Source organism: Neltuma alba, unplaced genomic scaffold (genome assembly GCF_004799145.2).
Source record: "Neltuma alba isolate B1F8T4 unplaced genomic scaffold, ASM479914v2 tig00012343_pilon, whole genome shotgun sequence".
In the NCBI taxonomy this organism is placed as follows: domain Eukaryota; kingdom Viridiplantae; phylum Streptophyta; class Magnoliopsida; order Fabales; family Fabaceae; genus Neltuma; species Neltuma alba.
This window is the reverse complement of record NW_021636852.1, coordinates 336,596-354,829: the sequence shown is the minus strand read 5'-3', so window position 1 is coordinate 354,829 and position 18,234 is coordinate 336,596. Positions and strand designations below refer to the sequence as shown.

The following is an 18,234-nucleotide window of genomic DNA, read 5'->3' as shown; positions in this document are numbered from 1 at the left end:
AGCACTCTTGTTATGGTGGACTGCGAAAATTTCAAACACAGGTAGATAACTATAAATCCACTTTGTGTGAGATGAAGCGGAACTAAGAGAACATTTGTTCTTCCATGGTAGCTGGTCAATACGACTTCTTGGACTATTTGCAAAGCAGCATAATTGGTTTGATTTACCAACTGACTATAATAGATGGATTGGTTTTTATATTTTTGCATACAGGCAGGGTTAAAATCAAGAGGAATGTTCTCTGGCTTCTTGTTGCAGCAACTAGTTGTCATGATATTTAGAGATGAAAAGAATGAACAAGATTAAGGAGAAAATATCTATCACCAATATTTCAGAAAGAACAAATTTGCTAGAATGACCTGGTTAAGTAGTTTACCTTCTAGTTGTTTTTTTTTTTCTTCAAATAGAAAGTGTATATCATATAATCAACAAGAAACTATTGTCCCTCATCAACCGCCACCTGTTATCTAACAAGTGAGAGTTGATCAAGGATACAAAAATTTGCCTCCACTTGATGAAAGGACCTAGCTAAGTGATCAGCCAAAAACAAGTTTTTCTTAGAGGAATGTCTCAGAAAAACCTGCCAATCTCTAAGCAAGGCTAACCTTCCTCAATAATGTCTCTGAAGGGAAGACCAGCATCATACCCTCGTTTACCTTTCAGTTTCTGTAGATCTCTTCTTTTGCCCCCAGTAGTTTTATAAGAATAAAATACTTTGTAGAAGGCGTCTATTCCTCAAGTATCCCTTGATGTTGTATGTATGAAAATTTCTCAGAGCTACTCTAGGAGTCAGAATCTGATAAATGATGACTAGTAATGCATCTTTAAAAGTGAACCATACACTGCGAAGAAAGTTCTTGTAACAAGTGCTGTTTCTTCAAGTACCAGCTTTTGAACTGAAAGATTAAAACAAAGGCACACTAGTTTCTTCTTGGATCATAACACACGCAATATTTTATATATATATATACACACACACATATATGCAAAAGTAAAGATTGCATTTCATGTATTTTCATTCATTCGTACATCATAGGTACATGGGAAGAGAAAAAGATAAGCCTAGTTACATTGATTGGACTAATAGGATTTTGAATTTAGGTAGAAGAATTTTGAAGCATAGCTTCTGGCAAACTGATTTTGGTCCACCAATATTGTAATTAGTGTAGTGAGCAACTCAGGTCTCTGGCAGTCCAATCTGTAATTCAGTTTGCACAAATGAGCTTAATCTGCTTTTACTTGAACTCTGTTGTGCTACTTCTTTTTGTTTAGCCCATTGCTGCCATGTCTTTTCTCCGAACTGCACCAACAGTATCGTAGGACAAGAAAATTTTACGACCTACAGATTCTGGACAAAGTTATTAGGCTTTTATAAGTTGGAATGCCTGTCCCATTACAGATTGTGGGGACAATACAAAGCTCCTTGTCATAATTTATTTTTGGGAATGAGTTTTGGTGCTAAGCAAACTGATGAACACCAGTAGCTCATCATCACTATGCACTGTTCAAATCTAGTTTGGATCATTAAATTAGTTTTTTACTTTTATTTTTCAAAAAAATATTTTAATGTATACAAAATCTAAAACATATAAATAATATCTTCACTGCCAGTTTTGCCAAAAAAAAAACATTATATAAAAATGATGGTTGAAAATTTTAAATTTAGGCTGTTGAAACTAGTTTGAACTGTGCAGATCTCACAATAGTGATCAGCATTGAAACTAATTCCTTACTTTTGTAGTTATCATGAATTTACTTTACAAAGAGACTCTCACTCCACAATCCAACTTCATTACAAATGAATGAAATTCATGTCATAATGGTATTATTTGGTCAGGAAACATTATTTGAAATTATGCTGAAAAAACAATTGCCGTTTTGAGTTAGCTACTAATTATACACTTAAACCCTATTTAGGATCTTCACATGAAGATCGACTCTCAAATTGGTCCTTGAAGAATTTTCACTCTCCTAAGCCTAATAATCCTTTCATTTTTTACTTTTGCTAAACACAAGTATCTTCTTATTAAAGACAATCATGTTCAAGACACTATCGAGCATTAAATGTGGACTGCTCTTCTAGGATGGATTCAAACTTTTGGTTTACTAAATTGTGAGGAAATAGCCCTTTCTGCTATTGTAAAAAATAAAAGAAGGAAAAAAAATGAAAACCTATTAACAATCAAGCGCAGATCTCGTCTATTTTGAATGATGTTCATACGTCAACTACTGCACCAAAAAAAAAAGGGTAAACTCAGATACAAGCAGCCTAATAAATGAGGCCCAAAAAGGTGAAAGAGAAATATACTTTTTGTCGCAAATATTAGTTGGGACAGTATCTTTTGTAACAAAGCGGGCTATGTGGGCCTGATGTTGTGAAAACGAACCAGCACAGGGGGGGGGGGGGAAAGGGATGTTCTATTGATGCGAGGAGTTGATTGCTTGATTTGTGAAAGATGATAAATCTATTATTAACCTTATGCGTAAAAGAAATACTACCTCTTATCTTCAATATAAAAGTTACTTAACTAATTTGAATATGTTAAAAAAATTAGTTAAGCTAGTTATTTGTAATAAATATGAGTTGATTTTTCTAAAGTATCTTTTTAATCATGACTCTCTTTGGATAAAACTCTTCAATATGGGTAATCAATAGGGATACCTTAAAGGATTTGGGAGATAAAATGGATTGAAATCTTATATTTAAGGCCAAACCCAATCCCTAACTAGTTCTTATATTAAGAACCAAAAGTAGTATAATATCTATAATCATAATGTAAATTTTAAGGTTTAAAGACAAATGGTTTACCCGTAATTATCAACACCTCTAACTTATCCATTCTCAATTTTCACTCTCAATATTCCTCCTAGTACTAGTCTTAGAGGGACTAGGTTCAACATTTAAATTCCCCAGTATTAACTATGGACAAGCCCCCCCCCCCTCAGTAAAAATGTACAAGGCTAATTGATACCAAAATACATACACTTTCATCTTGTAACATGAGTTAAGACAATTGATGAACATGAAGCAATAACAGTTTTATAGCTTGTCCAGTGCAGATGCCAAATTCTCAATTTCAAGACCTTGATTATCATCAGGAACTGTTGTAAGATGAATTTCAATATTGCTTGACATAAGACATACTTTATGCTTTTGAGGGGAAAAAAGACATTATCATCCAATCTGACAATGATGACCTTTTTAAGAGATAGTAAGAGGTAACTGAGATTAGAATTTGCTTATTTTCATTGTTGTTCAAATTCAAAACACTAGTTCAATTAAGCTCCTATATATATAAAACAGTGATCAGTGGAACTTATGAAGATCATCCTTCACACGTTAAAAAATCATTAGCTTCAGTTGGTCTGCATATCTAAGAAATCTCACGAGAATAAAGCTCTCAAAATCCCAGGTCAGAAGGAAGGGGGGTGGGGAAGCGCCCAGGTTATATCTTAGAGAAACAGAAAAACAACCAGAAGAGAGAGAGAGAGAGAATAACATTGTAACAAGAGGACATAGAATGGGTTAGCTACGAATTGGTGGCTTTGTAATAGTTACTTTCAATCATGATGAGGAGACAAAATCCGAAGAAATCTGTTAGAACCTGGTTTTGACTATGGAGGTTGGATTACTGATCATGGAAGTAAGCTATAATGTTCGAATGAAGCAAAACAGTTCACCAACCATGTCATAGGCAGTGTGAAAATGTTTTTAAAGACTGTACAACCTGTAGAAGATAAAATGAAGACAGAAGCTAGAGGTTTTTAATTTTATAGGACGAAATTCATGTTCAAGATTTACTTTGAAAATCAGTTGGAATAAAAGTTAATTATTTTTACAAATGCTAATTCAAACAAACCCCTTAAATAGTTTATATTAAGGTCAGTAACGTTTTCGAGCTTTATTTGGGGTAAATTTTATTCCAGAAATTGCCCATGAGAACAACTGAATCTGGTTTGACATGAGGGGGGAAAAAAAAAGGATAATATCCTCTCGCTGATTTCCATTAGTTCATGTTGACTACTACATTGTAATACTTTGAATTTTGAAGTCTCCAATTGGGAAATGAATTTCAAGTCAAACAAGATGATATCAGGGGAGTTTGGCAACTCATATAAGCAATTAAAAAAGGTGCTTTCACATAAGTCGAGACAAAACTCTTCTTACATATCCTGAATTCAGAAAACTATGCAATAATTTTAAACTGCATGGTTTTTCTGAGGCAAAAAAGTATGTGATAATTTGATGGAAACAAACAGTTAGTCTTCTATTTACATTTGTTAATTTATGCTAAAAAGCGATCTGATCAAGCATGCATGTATATCAACCAGATATACAGAATCCTTTCTTTTTTTTTTCCCCTCCTAATGAGTTCCGGAAAAGAGAGCATGCATGCATAAATAAATGTTACATAACACATCAGTTGTAGTGTACTCTAGTTAGTATGAGAAATAGCTGAGGTACCTCATTTTTCAGTTGCTCACGCTGCTCCCTAAATAGCTGAGCCTGCAGGAAAAAGGATATAAATTAAAAATAAAATTATGATTTCCTCAGTAACGGCAGTTTCATGAAGACATCAACAAAACCCATTAATTTGGTTTATTTCCTTTGACTTGGGTAATTCAATGGCTGATTAGTATTAGAGTATAATTTGAAAGCATATATAGGATCTAAAAGCTTCTGTCAGTTTGTATTTTTTCATTGTACTTGTATTTGGTTTCCATGGTGGGAGGAAATGGGAGGAGATGGAAAGGCACTACAAATAATGGAGGATTTGGATTTGGGATTTCCGGCCCATCATTTTTGTATTGTGTCTACTAGAGCTTTAACACTCACTTGGATATGCTTATTTGAGTGCTTAGAAGCACATTTTATGTAGACCGAGATAAAATTCCTCTCATATGCGTACCTTGTATTATGTAAATCATGATTAAAAAGTTACTTATAAGCCATTGCAAATGAGTCCTTAGGCTTAGCTTGTCTCCAAGTCTCAAGATCTTGGCTTCGTTAGGTTAATACAAAGTATGCCTATTTTGTATTCATCTAGAGATACTAGGAGAGAAGCGGGGAAAAACCTAAAATTACATGTCCTAGTGCTTGAGGATGGCCCAAGTCAACTCACCCAACTTACAAAAGAAATAAAGAACTCAAATATTTGAGATGATCAAAATTTTCTATTCATTGTTCTTTGATACTTTTGATGCTGGGTCCAAGCCAAGCCAATTAATTACACTAATTTTGGTTCAAAACCTGGGATTTGGAAGTTTCTAAAAAAGATGAAATTTTGAAGGAGTAGACCTTCACATTCTCATTCTTCCCTATTTTAAAAATAGCTTCATAAAATATTTATTTATATTTGTTACCTTTATTTATCCCGCTAGTCAAGTGGGGCCACCCACCATGAGTCTATCCCTTCCTTCGACCTCATTTTGTGCTATTAGGAACATGCATTTCTCAGTACTATGTACTCTATAAGTTATTTTCCTTCTGCTACTACTGCTGATCAAACTCCATTGTTCCAACCCTTTCATGTCAAACCGAGTTATTCTATTCTCAAAACCTTTGGTTGTTCATACCATCTCTCTTTAAGATCTTACAACAATCATAAACTCGCCTATATAGAACTCTGAATGTATACTTCTAGGATACTGCACCAATTATATTCTGGTTACACGTGCTTAGCTTCATTTGGTAGGCAATATTTTTCTCGAAATGTGCTGTTCATTTAATTGCTACCACTTCCTCAATAATAACCATTATTGCATGGTCTATATCTGATATGTCTCCGCCTTTCCGTGATCAAAATTACCCTTAGTATGTGCACCTTAATCTTATCCACATAATATTTCAAGTCCAATCACATCTCCTAGTTTTTCCTCTTGATTACAAACAACCTTTACCACACCAGAACTACCATTTAATCCTCAACCCACATGTTCTATTCATCCTATGATAACAAGAGCTAAGGTGGGTATTCTTAAGCCAATGCTTTAAGTAACATCCCAAACACTTTTATTAAGTTTTTTTTTTTGGTTATACACTGCCCGGTAATCCGGCGCCTTTGGCAACCGACTAATCTAGACTCGAGGGGGAGAGTGCCGCCCACACAGGCGAGGTTAGCCCCTCTCCCAACGAGAGCGCTTCCCGGGATTCGAACACATGTTCTCATCCTTACGGGGGTGAGCCCACTTACCAGCTCGACCAACTGCTCGTTGGTCACTTTTATTAAGTTAATTGAACGAGATAATGAAGGATTAATTAAGGTGACCCTCTTAAGGTGAAAGTTTAAGTAATTCGAAGGAAAAATTGTAACAACACAAGTAATTAAAGCAAAGTTCCTTAGTAATCAGACACAATTTGTTTAGTGGATTAATTGAAGGACCAAGTGAAATTACTTGATTAGAATGAGACTTTTAAAAATTGAACCAAAGAATAAACTATGAATTTTTGAAGTTTATAAAATATCACATCCAGTCTTTAATAAAAACCAGTTGGAGATTCAATTTGATTCTAAATATAAGACTTTAATCTACTTTGTTTGCCGTATTTATCTATTTCGCCCTCAAGTAACCCTATGATGATTGATCATGTTAAGAAGTCTCTATCAAGGATTGGTTTCGAGGCACATGATTAATAGAGGTATTTTAGGGAAAACAACATTCTTTTATTACAAATAACTAACTAAACTAATTTTTTTACTATTCAGAAATTAGTTATCTAGCTCCTATATTAAGGACCGGGGTAGTATAATTGTTCACAACTGAGGGCAGATATAGCTGTATGTGTTACAACCATGGGCAGACATGTAGTCAGACTTGGATGTATCATATGCAAAATAACATAAAAATGTAGGGAAAGAAGGAAAAATGTTAAGGCTCCACTAGGGCTTGAATTTTCATCCACTAGGGTGCATTTCCAAGCTTCCAAACACATAAATAAGTGTTAACTATTAGAAATTCATGCTATTTCAGCACTTTCCATTGCATTCGCCTATTTTTTGGGAATAACTTTTGCAAAAGAAATTGTGCATGGAGAAATGTGTAAAAGATTATTGAGAATTTCACTATTTTTAAATTGTGATTGAAGGTCCAAATGTAGTGGTTAAAAGCTTCAAGAAGATGGAAGGAAGAAAGCTAGAAGCAAATTAGAGAAGAAGTAGAAGAAGCAAAGTGAGAAAGATCTCTATTTTGTCCTTCACTATAGCAAAGGATATCATCTGCTATAACCAGAGTTATGCAACTCCAAAATGTGCTCTCTGTGTCATTCGTTATAGTGAATGCGCATGTTTGCTATAACGAACAAGTAAAAAAATGCTGCATGTGTTTTGATTATTGATGCGAAAATAGGGTTGGATAAAAGGGAAAAACACAGAGAGCCAACATTCTTGGTTTTCAGAGGGTTTGAACAGCAAAAAGAAGCTTGGAAAAGAGGAATTTGAAGACACTGAAGCTAGGGTTTGCTGTTTTGAAGAAATTTGGGACTCCAAACTTGTTTTCTTTCTTTTTCCTTCTTTTTTTTCGTTTGTAATCTGATATGGACCGAAGTATTTGCTGTATTTCTGGTTTCTTTAAGATTATGAGTAGCTAAACTCCTTGCCCTAGGGTTATTTCAAATTATTATATGGATTGAGACTTGACTTCTCCTCTCTTTTAGCTATTAATGTTATATATCTGTTAGTTTTGTCTTGTGCTTCATGCTCCTAAATGTTTGGCCACCATTTAGGAAGTTTTGTTCATCTAAATTTGACCTGAGAAAGCTTATTTTCACAAAGAACTTGGACAAAGTTGAGATAGACTTCAGATTTGTCGTTTGAATAGATGGTTTGTTGGTAACTTAGAGATAAAGTTACTAACCTAGCATTGTCATATTAAGGTTGGGTTTTAAAAAGGATTTCATTGAATGATTCAAGAGATTGAGCATTTGGATGAGAAAGAAAATTTAGTTTTAACTTGAAAAAGCTTAATCAAATATTTGTTAACCTTAGATAAACAAATGTTTTCGTTAAGAAACTAATTAAGAGGAGTTAATTAAGTCTTCTGAAGTCCAACGGGGAGAAGTAACCCTAGGTTCTTTCCATCTTGAAATCAAAGTTTACAATCTAATTTTCATTTAAATCATAATTCTTTTAACTTTTAATCAATTGTTCCTTTTAAACAATACTCTTTTCAAATGTTTTCACTTAACCTAATCTTGAACACAATTGTTATTTTTAACTTGTCAAGTCTTAGTCTCTAAGAAAACGATATCTTTGTACTACTAGCGACATGTGCTCTTGCAGATAAAGCTAAACAGTGAACAATAAGTAATCTATACTTGAATTTTTACCCCTTCGGGTATATTGGAATTTGGAGTTATAGAGATATTCCACCAGTTAATTTGGGTTTAAATGAGTTTATCGAATTAGATTAATTGTCTAACTGATGTGGATCTTCTGTATTACATGATTTTGAGGTTAGAGCTATGATTTGAATGTGAGGGAATATATTCAATTTAGAAGTATTCCGAACCACACAAAATTCCAATTTATCAGATAGTTCATTGATGAAAATTTGGATCCACTTTAAAAAACAATGATGACAGCTCATGAAATTTGTTTATACTTACCTTTCTTATTCTGATGTTTTGCAAACTTCTTTCAAGCTGGCCCTCAATTGCTTGAAGTTCTTCATGAGAACAACTTACGCTATGTCCCAACAGTTTCCTATATATATGATCATTTAAACAAAAATCATTAGCTAAATCAAAAACTGTACGTAATAGTAATCTCAATTTCCACATAAGTACTATCAGAAAGAGTCAATTCTAGGACACAAGACAAACAAGCAAGGTATTAAAAACAAGGGGGCAACCTTTGAGAAAGTTCTAGTAGCTCAATTTTCCTCGCCATACTTGCACAGGTAGACCTCATTTGCTGCATGTAATACCAGTTATCTATTAGATTTAAGTTATATTTAGATATCATTCAATTTAACAAGTTATTTCGCTCAAACTACGTGTGAATGTAATGAATTATAGGCATAGCATAATTACAATGAACTTTACAATATATAACATCTTTTAAACATTACATAATGTATCAATCAAAACTATTATTACAAATCTTTAAAATACTTGTGGAAGAATGAAATGTAAAAGATGAAATTTAGTGAATACATGGTACCGGTGTTCTTCAATCATTGATCAAGCTCTCACATGGCTCAATAGATGAAAATTATTCACAAAACTAAAGGATATAATCAAACAACACCAAGTGCCTCTTTAAGGTTTTGTGATCTGAAGGGTATAACAAGTGGGTGAGTTATGGCCAAAAAAAAAAAAAACCAAAGAACGGGTTAACGGTCTGACGATTAATAAGAGACTCTACTGTGACAAAACTAAAGAAAATTTGGTCAACAAATATGACTCTACTTATATAACCTTCCTTTTTTAAAAGAAAGAAAGAAATATTCGCAGCACAAAGCATATATGTGTGTTAATAAATAAAAATTCTCATAATTTCGAAGTTCTACAACCGTAGGAAGGGAGTCTAACCTGGATAAGTTGTTCCTCTGCCAACTTGTTGATATCAGCATTTTTGCCATATTTAACATATCGGTCAATGATGTTTCTGGAGTTGAAGCGATCAAAACAAATCATAATTAATATATAAGCTCTGTGTGCACAACCATCTGCAACTACGTAGCTAAAATAATACTGTTTTTCATCGTCAAGCAGAGAAAATGCAGTCCCCCCCCCCACACACACACACACTAAACTAACTTAAATTCGCTTTAAAAAAAGACGACAGAGAAGAAAAGTGGAAACACAAACAGGTAAACTGAGATAATTAAATATTCACAATATGTTTGGCTCTATGCTTGTCACAGCATCATCAAAACCACACCTAGCTTCTATCAAAGTTCCTGGCTCGGTGGATTTTAATGAAAATTCAGCAATGGAATTCATATATGAAAATGTAGATCTTGAACAGGAAAATATACAAATGAATGTATATCAACAATGGTAATGAGATGTGTGCCTCTTATTCTTCTCTCTTTTCCCATTTTTCAGGTGAAAATTCAAGTGCGTCCAAGGACAAAGAACTGGAGAAGTGAATAATAATTCCACTGATATGATATGAGACTCCTTTATTAGTTTCTTTTTATTTGGTCACTTGGGATTTGCATACATATGATATATTTGGCAGATGTATAGGTAACTCATATTACTTCTGGCATTCATTATGTAGCATATAATATAGTTTACATTTGTTGGTGTTTTGGGATTGGTTCTTGGAACAAGACTTTTTATGTGGCTGAACATTTGATGAAATGAAATTAATAATTATATCATTCACTTGTTGATGGTTTACTGTGTTTAGTGTTTGATCACTTTTCTTGAACCAAAGGCGCATCATGTGTATTGGGAAATTTCATCACTTGAACTTCTTATGGTTCAGAACGACTGCTTGTGGTTACAGTTCGATGGTGACACAGGAGTGCACCTTTGGAAACGGGGTTCTAAAAGGTGATATTTCGATCCATAAGTTTTTGGATTTGAGTTGATGCATTTTTGTGGCATATTAGGCTATTGCAATGAGATTGAATTGGTCTTGGGGAAAATTCATCCCAATCATTCAAGTTTCGAAGTTTGTTTTCATATTGTGAGCTTTGAGTAAAATTAGTGTCATTGGTTAGTATTCATCTCTACAGCTTCATGTAGGAACTTAGACCATTGTCAAGATATAGAGTTTAGGAGTTGGAAATTTTTATTGATTACAGTCTGTTAATATAGGTTTCACCACGGCACAATATAAAGTTTAGCTGTAACACGAATACTTGTCGGTTGAAAAAGCTGTTTTTCCCCCCTAAAGGAATTATCCCGAAGGGTCCACATTTCATGCTTATAAAGAAAATAAATAAGAAGTGCTCATCATCAATCTAGACAATCCAGATTGATCTTAATTTGATTTTATTATTTGCCTTTAAATTTTTTTATTATAATACAAACATGATTTAAAATAAGAATAATTTCATAACCATAACTTCTTTTAAAAAACCAAATTTATTATAAAAAATATATACAATGATAAGCATGTGGTGCTTATCACTGTGAGCATTGAATGTAAACCTGTGATAAGCTTTTGGTTTGTGTTGACATTGTGGCCTCTTTTCTTATAATATTGTAGAGTTGTTTTGGGCTTAGACATATTTTAATTTGTTCAAATTCTTCCAAATTATATATATAAATTCATCCATATTTTTATACATTGTAGCTAAGCAATATTAAAGGTTATTAACTTTCACTTAAACCTTTGACTTCAACTACATTACATTGTTACATTTATACTCTCTCTAATCCTAAATGTACAACTTCCATACAAATAAATAGTTTGATCCAAAATGTAGGGCAACATATGTAGTGTTAACAAATTTGGTTTCCATTTACCCCTTTTCTTGTTTTTCCGGTACATTAGTGTTTATTTCGTTTCCGTTTAGAATAATTTAATGAAACTTTTGACATTAATGCAGTGTGCACTTAAAAAACTAGTATTTTTTTTAATAAGGTTAAAGATAACATCAAATTTTTCCCCCCAAAAAAGGGTGAATTAGTTAAAATTGTTCTTTTCTTGATGCCAAAACTGAAAATCGTTCTATGACTTATTTCAATACAATGCCAAGGAGAAAAAGGAATAATTTATCATTCTATTATTAAAACATCCAAGTCCTAGCACTAACGAACAGCATATAAAATTAAAAAAAACAACATATGCACACACTCAAGCCGTCAAGCGTATACACATACACGTGAAGCATAACGAGAAATAAATAAATAAATAAACATATTAAAATAAAAATAATTTAATTTCCTTGTTCATCATATCATTTATTTATATTATAAAACATTTTCTGGCAAAAAAAAATTATATTCAAAACTTTTATTAGCATTTGGCCCAAAAAAAAACATTTATTACGTAATTACGTACTCTCCTATGTTTTTTAATAAGATCCTTTCTATAGTTTTTAATGCAAGGCATTTTGTTAAAAAAATAACTTTTTCTAACAATATCCTTTATTTTAATATTCACTAACTAACTGATTAATAAACTCTCGACTAGCTAATTAATTAACATCTTCTAATTAATGGAATTCAGTGAATGTAATTTTAAAATTTTAAAGGATTTAACCAGTCTTTCCTTAAATAAACTTTACTTTGATACTCCTTAAGTAACTAAACAAGGTCCCAGTTAGCTAACTAAACAATAGCTTCTAGCTAATGAACTTCATTGACGGCAATTTTAAAAGTTTAAAGGGTTAACAAATTCCTATTTAGATAACCAGACAACATCTTCTAAATAATGAATTTCATTGAGGACAATTTTGAAATTTTATGGGCTTTATCGACTTTCAATTAAATTTCTTCCTTTTTTAGTTGCATATAGGTGTCCTTTTATGACAGAAAATCATATTCAAAACACAATATAGCACTAAATATAAGCAGTTCTACTAATAATGATTTGAACATTAGTTTACCAAGTCATGAGCAACTAGCTGCTTATCATCACATGTATCAAGCACAGGGATAGTGAATAATGTGCATTCCCAAAAGATTCTCAACAATCCGATGAATTGAAAAATATTCATTAGACACATAAGACTTACTAATGCGCTCCACATGGATCATCCAATACGATGAATGTTGAACACTAGAACTTGAGAGTTCACAATTGTCATTAAAAATCTACGTACTTCCAAATATGAAGCATTACGTATGCCGTGCAATTTACTAATTTATTCGCACCATATATGAAACAATTTATAACAGAAAGCTCAAAATAGTTATTTCTTTTAAAATTTAAATACAACAAAAAATTGGCAACCTTTTATTGTATTTCTTAACATATAAACGTAATTAAAAGCATACATCGTCTTATATATAAGCGTTTTGACTATTACAGATCTGTAAAGGTTTCAACATGTAATTATAACTTCTTGGGGTATCGGCGTAACCTGGTATGATTTTTCATTAACTAACAGTTAGAATATAATTAAGAAGGACATTACACTCACACACACACACACACACACACACACACGCATCTCAAAAGAATACGCGCACACCACGATCAAATTGGTTGTTATCTAGACGTATCAGAATTTTTTTTTTCCCAACTTATGCAAACTAATTAATTTAAAATAAATAAAAAATTGGATGCAACTTAAATTAAAAAAATTTCATTGGAACTATAAATCTATAGCATACATATAGAATTACTCGAATATACTATAATGAATATGTCAACTGAGAAGTTAAGGGAAAGAGGAAAATTCTGTGAGCAAGAGCTTGTAATGAATCAATCAGGTGTCTCACGACTTGAATGTTTTGTAGGTTAATCATGCCCTTAGGTTATAAAATTTGCTACCTCCTGTTACTTTTATAAGCCATTTGTAGGAAGGATACTTGATTTTTATTAGACGGCATCAGAAAATAATAATAAACCCTAAAGTTTATATTTAAATATGGGTACAGTTGAAATACAAAATTGGAATTGGAATTCTATCTATAAAAGACAAACACTTAAAAAAAAACAAATTTGTGAACAATAATTAATAGTAATATTATTTTACTAAACCTAGTCATTATTGTTGATGAGAGATGGTTATAAAAAGAGAGAGTCCTATTCTAAAAGCTACAAGTTGAAATAATGGAATATGAGATTAACTAGATTTATCTTATTTTATCTCAAATATATTTAGGATTTTTGTTTTATTAGAATTGTCTTTTAGATTTAATTTGCATTAGGATTTGATCTGAATAAATGTAATCTTTTATTTAAAATTTAACTATTTGTTTGAATTCTCTTTTATTTCCAGGGCCATGATCAAAGCTCTAGATTATGTCATTTCAACACATTTTTCTTGAATTTTTGGTGTTTGTATGTATTTTTAATATTCACGATAAGAAAATGTATAGTTTGTTTTGATTTCAGGTGTAATTTCTGGTTTAATCGTTGTTATCTTGTTGGTAGGGTCAGGTCTGGTTAAGGAATCAAGCCATTCTAGAACTTTAGAAGCTCTTGGAAAGAAGAAGAACGACAAAGAAAGAAACATGAGGAAGGTAAATTTATGCAGAAGTGAGAAGGGGGACAGAATCACTTCCTGACTCTAGCACTCTAAAGAGGTTCAAATTAAAGTCATGACTTTTGCTATTATATTGTGTTTTATAACCTAAAGTCTTTTACCCACAAAACTAAACACCTATTTGAAGATTAAGAGATTAGTTGAACTAAACACCTATTTGGAGACTTGGGAGAATTTGTAGGTAAATGACTACCCTTGAATGGCATAATCCATTGAGAAGCAAATATAATTAGGTGTTTGATTGAGTATGCTCTTGAGGTGCAAACGGATACATAATTCTAAGCCTTAATGCATCCATAGAGTCCTTATTAATCAATTTCAATGTTAAGCATCTTTATTTTACATTTTAGACGCCAATCATATGTTGGGTCTGTTCGCAGTTCCATACACAAAATATTTTGCTTGGCTAAATTTTTAATACAAATCTTCGTGAGAACAATATTTTCTTATCACTAAACTATTTCTTACAATTCATGCACTTTCAATATACCAGGCCGAAATAGTGTCAGGCTTTTTTGATCAATGGATTGAGATTGGTATTTAAAGTTCTCTCCATCCACTTATAAAAAAACACTAAATCCCACCCCCAAACACACATTATATTATATATACACAGAAATATAATCTAGATTTTGTCTCACTTTATTTTTTGTTGAGCTTTATTTCCCTAATTTAATTTTACAACTCTTTTGTCGGTTTGGCTAATCAGCTTAAAGGACACACATAGTTAAACTTTTGAACATTCATTTTAATGCATAACAAATTTTCACTAGAACGTTACTTTATTCATCATTGTCCTTGTACGCAAGCTTTTACAGGCCAAGTGCCCAAAAACCTAATCATCATTATGGTGGAAGATGTGGCCGCCAAATGACTGTAGAATCAATTTTAATTTGGGCAATTCAACTATGCAAGATTGCAAGTCCTCCATTTTCCCACAGTTCTAGAAAGTACAAAATGACTACGAATGTTCAGAGAGGAAAAAAATGAATGACACGACTTCAGTCGTTATTGACAAAATCTTTAGAAATATTACCTCCAGTTATTAATATAAACACTAATTAACTAATTTAAATAGATTAAAAAAAACTAGTTATGTTAATTATTTAAAATAAATAGATCCTGTTTTTTTAAATATCTTTGTTAATTAAGTGTATTAGCTAGAACTATTATCATTACAAAAACCATATAGCTAAATATGAAAGAAAAAATAAATTGAGGTTTTATACTTAGAATCAAAATAAAAAACAATTAATCCCTTATATCACAAATTCACCAAGAGATATATACGAAGGTACCATGCAGAGAACAAGACAAGAAAGAAAGCATGCTTGACGTGGGAAGCAAAGCAAAATCCAAGCAAAGCATTTAATGAGGAGAAGTAAATTAAAGTGCAGATTGGAATGGAAAGAGAATTTACTCAGAACTGAAGAACTCATAGAGCCTGCCTTGTGGAGAAAAGACAATCACAGCTACTTGGGCATCACACAGAACCGATAGCTCGTAGGCCTTTTTCAGAAGCCCACTTCTTCTCTTTGAAAATGTCACTTGTCGGCTATTTGCGTTTTCAATTCTTTTAATCTCAATCTTCCCTCTTCCCATCTCCTAATGAAACACCAAATGCTGATTAGATTCCAATCTCAAACCCTAGACTAGACAAACACCAAGCGAATCTAATTCAAGAACAGTTCCTTTTTTGGCGGAAAAAGGAACAATAATCATATAGAAAATGAAAGGGAAAGATTAGAAGATTTCCAGGAATCGATATGTTCCCCTATTGTTCTGCTCAACCCCACAAATGAGAAATCACAGAACCCGATCTCGCAGACAAAAAGATCATTCCCAGTCTAGCAGAAGGAGTTGGATTGGTTGATATAATAGCCACAAAAAAGGTTCGGATCTTTAAGAGAAATTAAATATGGTACTCATCCCAAAACTTTCGATCGGGGATAGACAAAGAACTGACCGTAAAGAACTGGAATATTATAAAGAAGACTTACGAAGCTTTGGAATCTTTAGAATCTCCTACAGGAGGATAAATATTTCGCCGGAAGAAGCCGGAAATTAAAGCGTCAAGAGTTGATCAAAAGTGAAAATCCTTTTTCGGAGAAAATAACAGTTTAACTTGAATGGTCTGCAGTTCAGGAGGACAATATTTGGAAACCCTAATGATTCGGAGCTGCAGCAACTTTTGGGTTCAGTCCTCCAGCTCTTTATTCTATGGCCACAGTAACTCAACTGTTTGAAAAGTCGATGATGGGACCTCAAACCCACCAAAGAGTAAAAAGTGGAAACGGGGGAGAAAAAGAGAGCTTGATTATCGATTATCAGCCTTACGAAAATGGTAAAGTTTCTAAAACCTATTTATGTTTGTAATAGGAAAATTAAGAAAGAGCTGTTAAAGCGTGCGTTGGCAAGGTTCACGCATGACATTAACAGCAACGAAGTGCGAGCCCCACCTGTGAGAAAAGGCCGGTCTTCGTCAATACTGGTCCTGCCTGGAATCGTGGGTCTGGTAAATAAATTAAATAAGAGTAATTAAATAACAAACATTAAATATACCATAAGAAACTTATATTAAGGATTAAAAGACCAAAACTTTTTTTTTACAGGAGTGACTTAAATTTAAAATCAGAATGGTAATAAATAATAAAGTGAGGCACATAATTCTGATGGTTCAGCTTTCGAGTACGCTTAAATTTGTGAGGTTTAACCTTTAATACCCCTCACTCACCTTACCTTTTTATAACAAACTCTTTTTTGGGCTAATCTCGCAACAAACTTATTAAGTCTCTTGAATTGGAAGATAATTTATTTTCCAAGTGATTTTAATGGAACTATGAACTAGACAAATTTTATATGGCTATGGCATGGCAAGCAGCCAGCTATAAATGAAATGTTGTTGGGGAAATATACGATTACCTTACGTTTTTTGTAGCTGCCCCACTCATATAACCAGTGATTTGATTATGCAAAAGCAATACATATAACTTAATTGACATGTTTATTTACACCATTTTTGTATCATTTTTTTAATTGAAATGTTTGTTAAATGGTTATATTGGTAGACGTAAGTGGTGACTTATTTGTTCCATTTTGGAGTCTTCATGTATATTTTTACATTCAAAAAAATGTTATAATCTTTTAGTTCTATTTATAAGGCACTTTCAGCATATTTCACACAAATAAAAAAAAACCTTAAATTTCATTAATCTCTTTTAAAATTTAATAACTTTTCAACTTTATTCCTATATTACATCTCATGTAAACAAAGTCAACAGAATAATAAATGAAAGATAAAATTACACATCAATACAAAAAATTTCTCTCAGTACCTTATAATAGAACTGAAAAATATCTCCTCTTTCTGTTTTGTAAACCAGAAGAGTGTATCAAATGTGCATGTGAAAATGTTTTATGTGTCAATTTGTACCTAAACCCGTCTTTTTATTCTAGTGAAAAGTTGGGCAATTAATGTGGATTTAATGCTTAGCACGCTAAATGTAGGGCAATTTTTACTTGTACTTGGTTCTTAGATTTTTTTTAACGGAACTTTTTTTGTTTTTTTTAACCAGAGATGTTTTAACGGAACTAGTTTTCCTTTCGCAAGGGAAAAAAAAAGGACTTTTTTGGGTGGTTACCCTTTTTTCTAAAATGTAATGCTATTCTTATTATGAAATATTTCTAAACATCTAATTTGATCAAAATCAAGATGAGATTATTAACTCATTAAATTTATATGGAAATAAAATAAACTTTCAAATTTACCTTTATTTAATACACAATGAATTAAATTTAATATAAGTTACAAAAGTTACAATTAATATAATTTTGAATAAAAATAATTTTAAAAAAATATAATTAATATTTCATTTGGTAACTTAGAACCATTTATTTCTTTGGGAAAAAATTAAAATAGATAGCATCAAAAGCATCAAAATGATATTCTGGACAGGAATCTGGCTATCAAAGTCCGTAAAAATGTTTTTCCATATCCTGAACATAAACATGTAAGAGCATGATTATAGTAACTTATAAACAGCTATTCAATTATTTTTTTAATTATGATTTACAAAATACGAGGCAAGTTATGTGGAAGAAGTTATTTCAATT

General features: G+C 32.2%; 1 protein-coding gene across 1 annotated transcript in view; it reads right to left on the bottom strand.

The window, feature by feature from the left end:
• LOC114726158 (MADS-box protein AGL42-like) overlaps positions 1-15,723 on the bottom strand; it is a 35,299-nt gene extending 19,576 nt beyond the window's left edge. Inside the window, exons 1-5 of the mRNA XM_028912723.1 lie at positions 15,542-15,723; positions 9,533-9,608; positions 8,851-8,912; positions 8,606-8,702; positions 4,466-4,507 (exon numbers count right to left, since the gene is read on the bottom strand). Coding sequence (XP_028768556.1) covers positions 4,466-4,507; positions 8,606-8,702; positions 8,851-8,912; positions 9,533-9,608; positions 15,542-15,723 — 459 coding nt within the window. The remainder of the gene's footprint in view (positions 1-4,465; positions 4,508-8,605; positions 8,703-8,850; positions 8,913-9,532; positions 9,609-15,541) is intronic.
• Between the last annotated feature and the right edge of the window lie 2,511 nt (positions 15,724-18,234).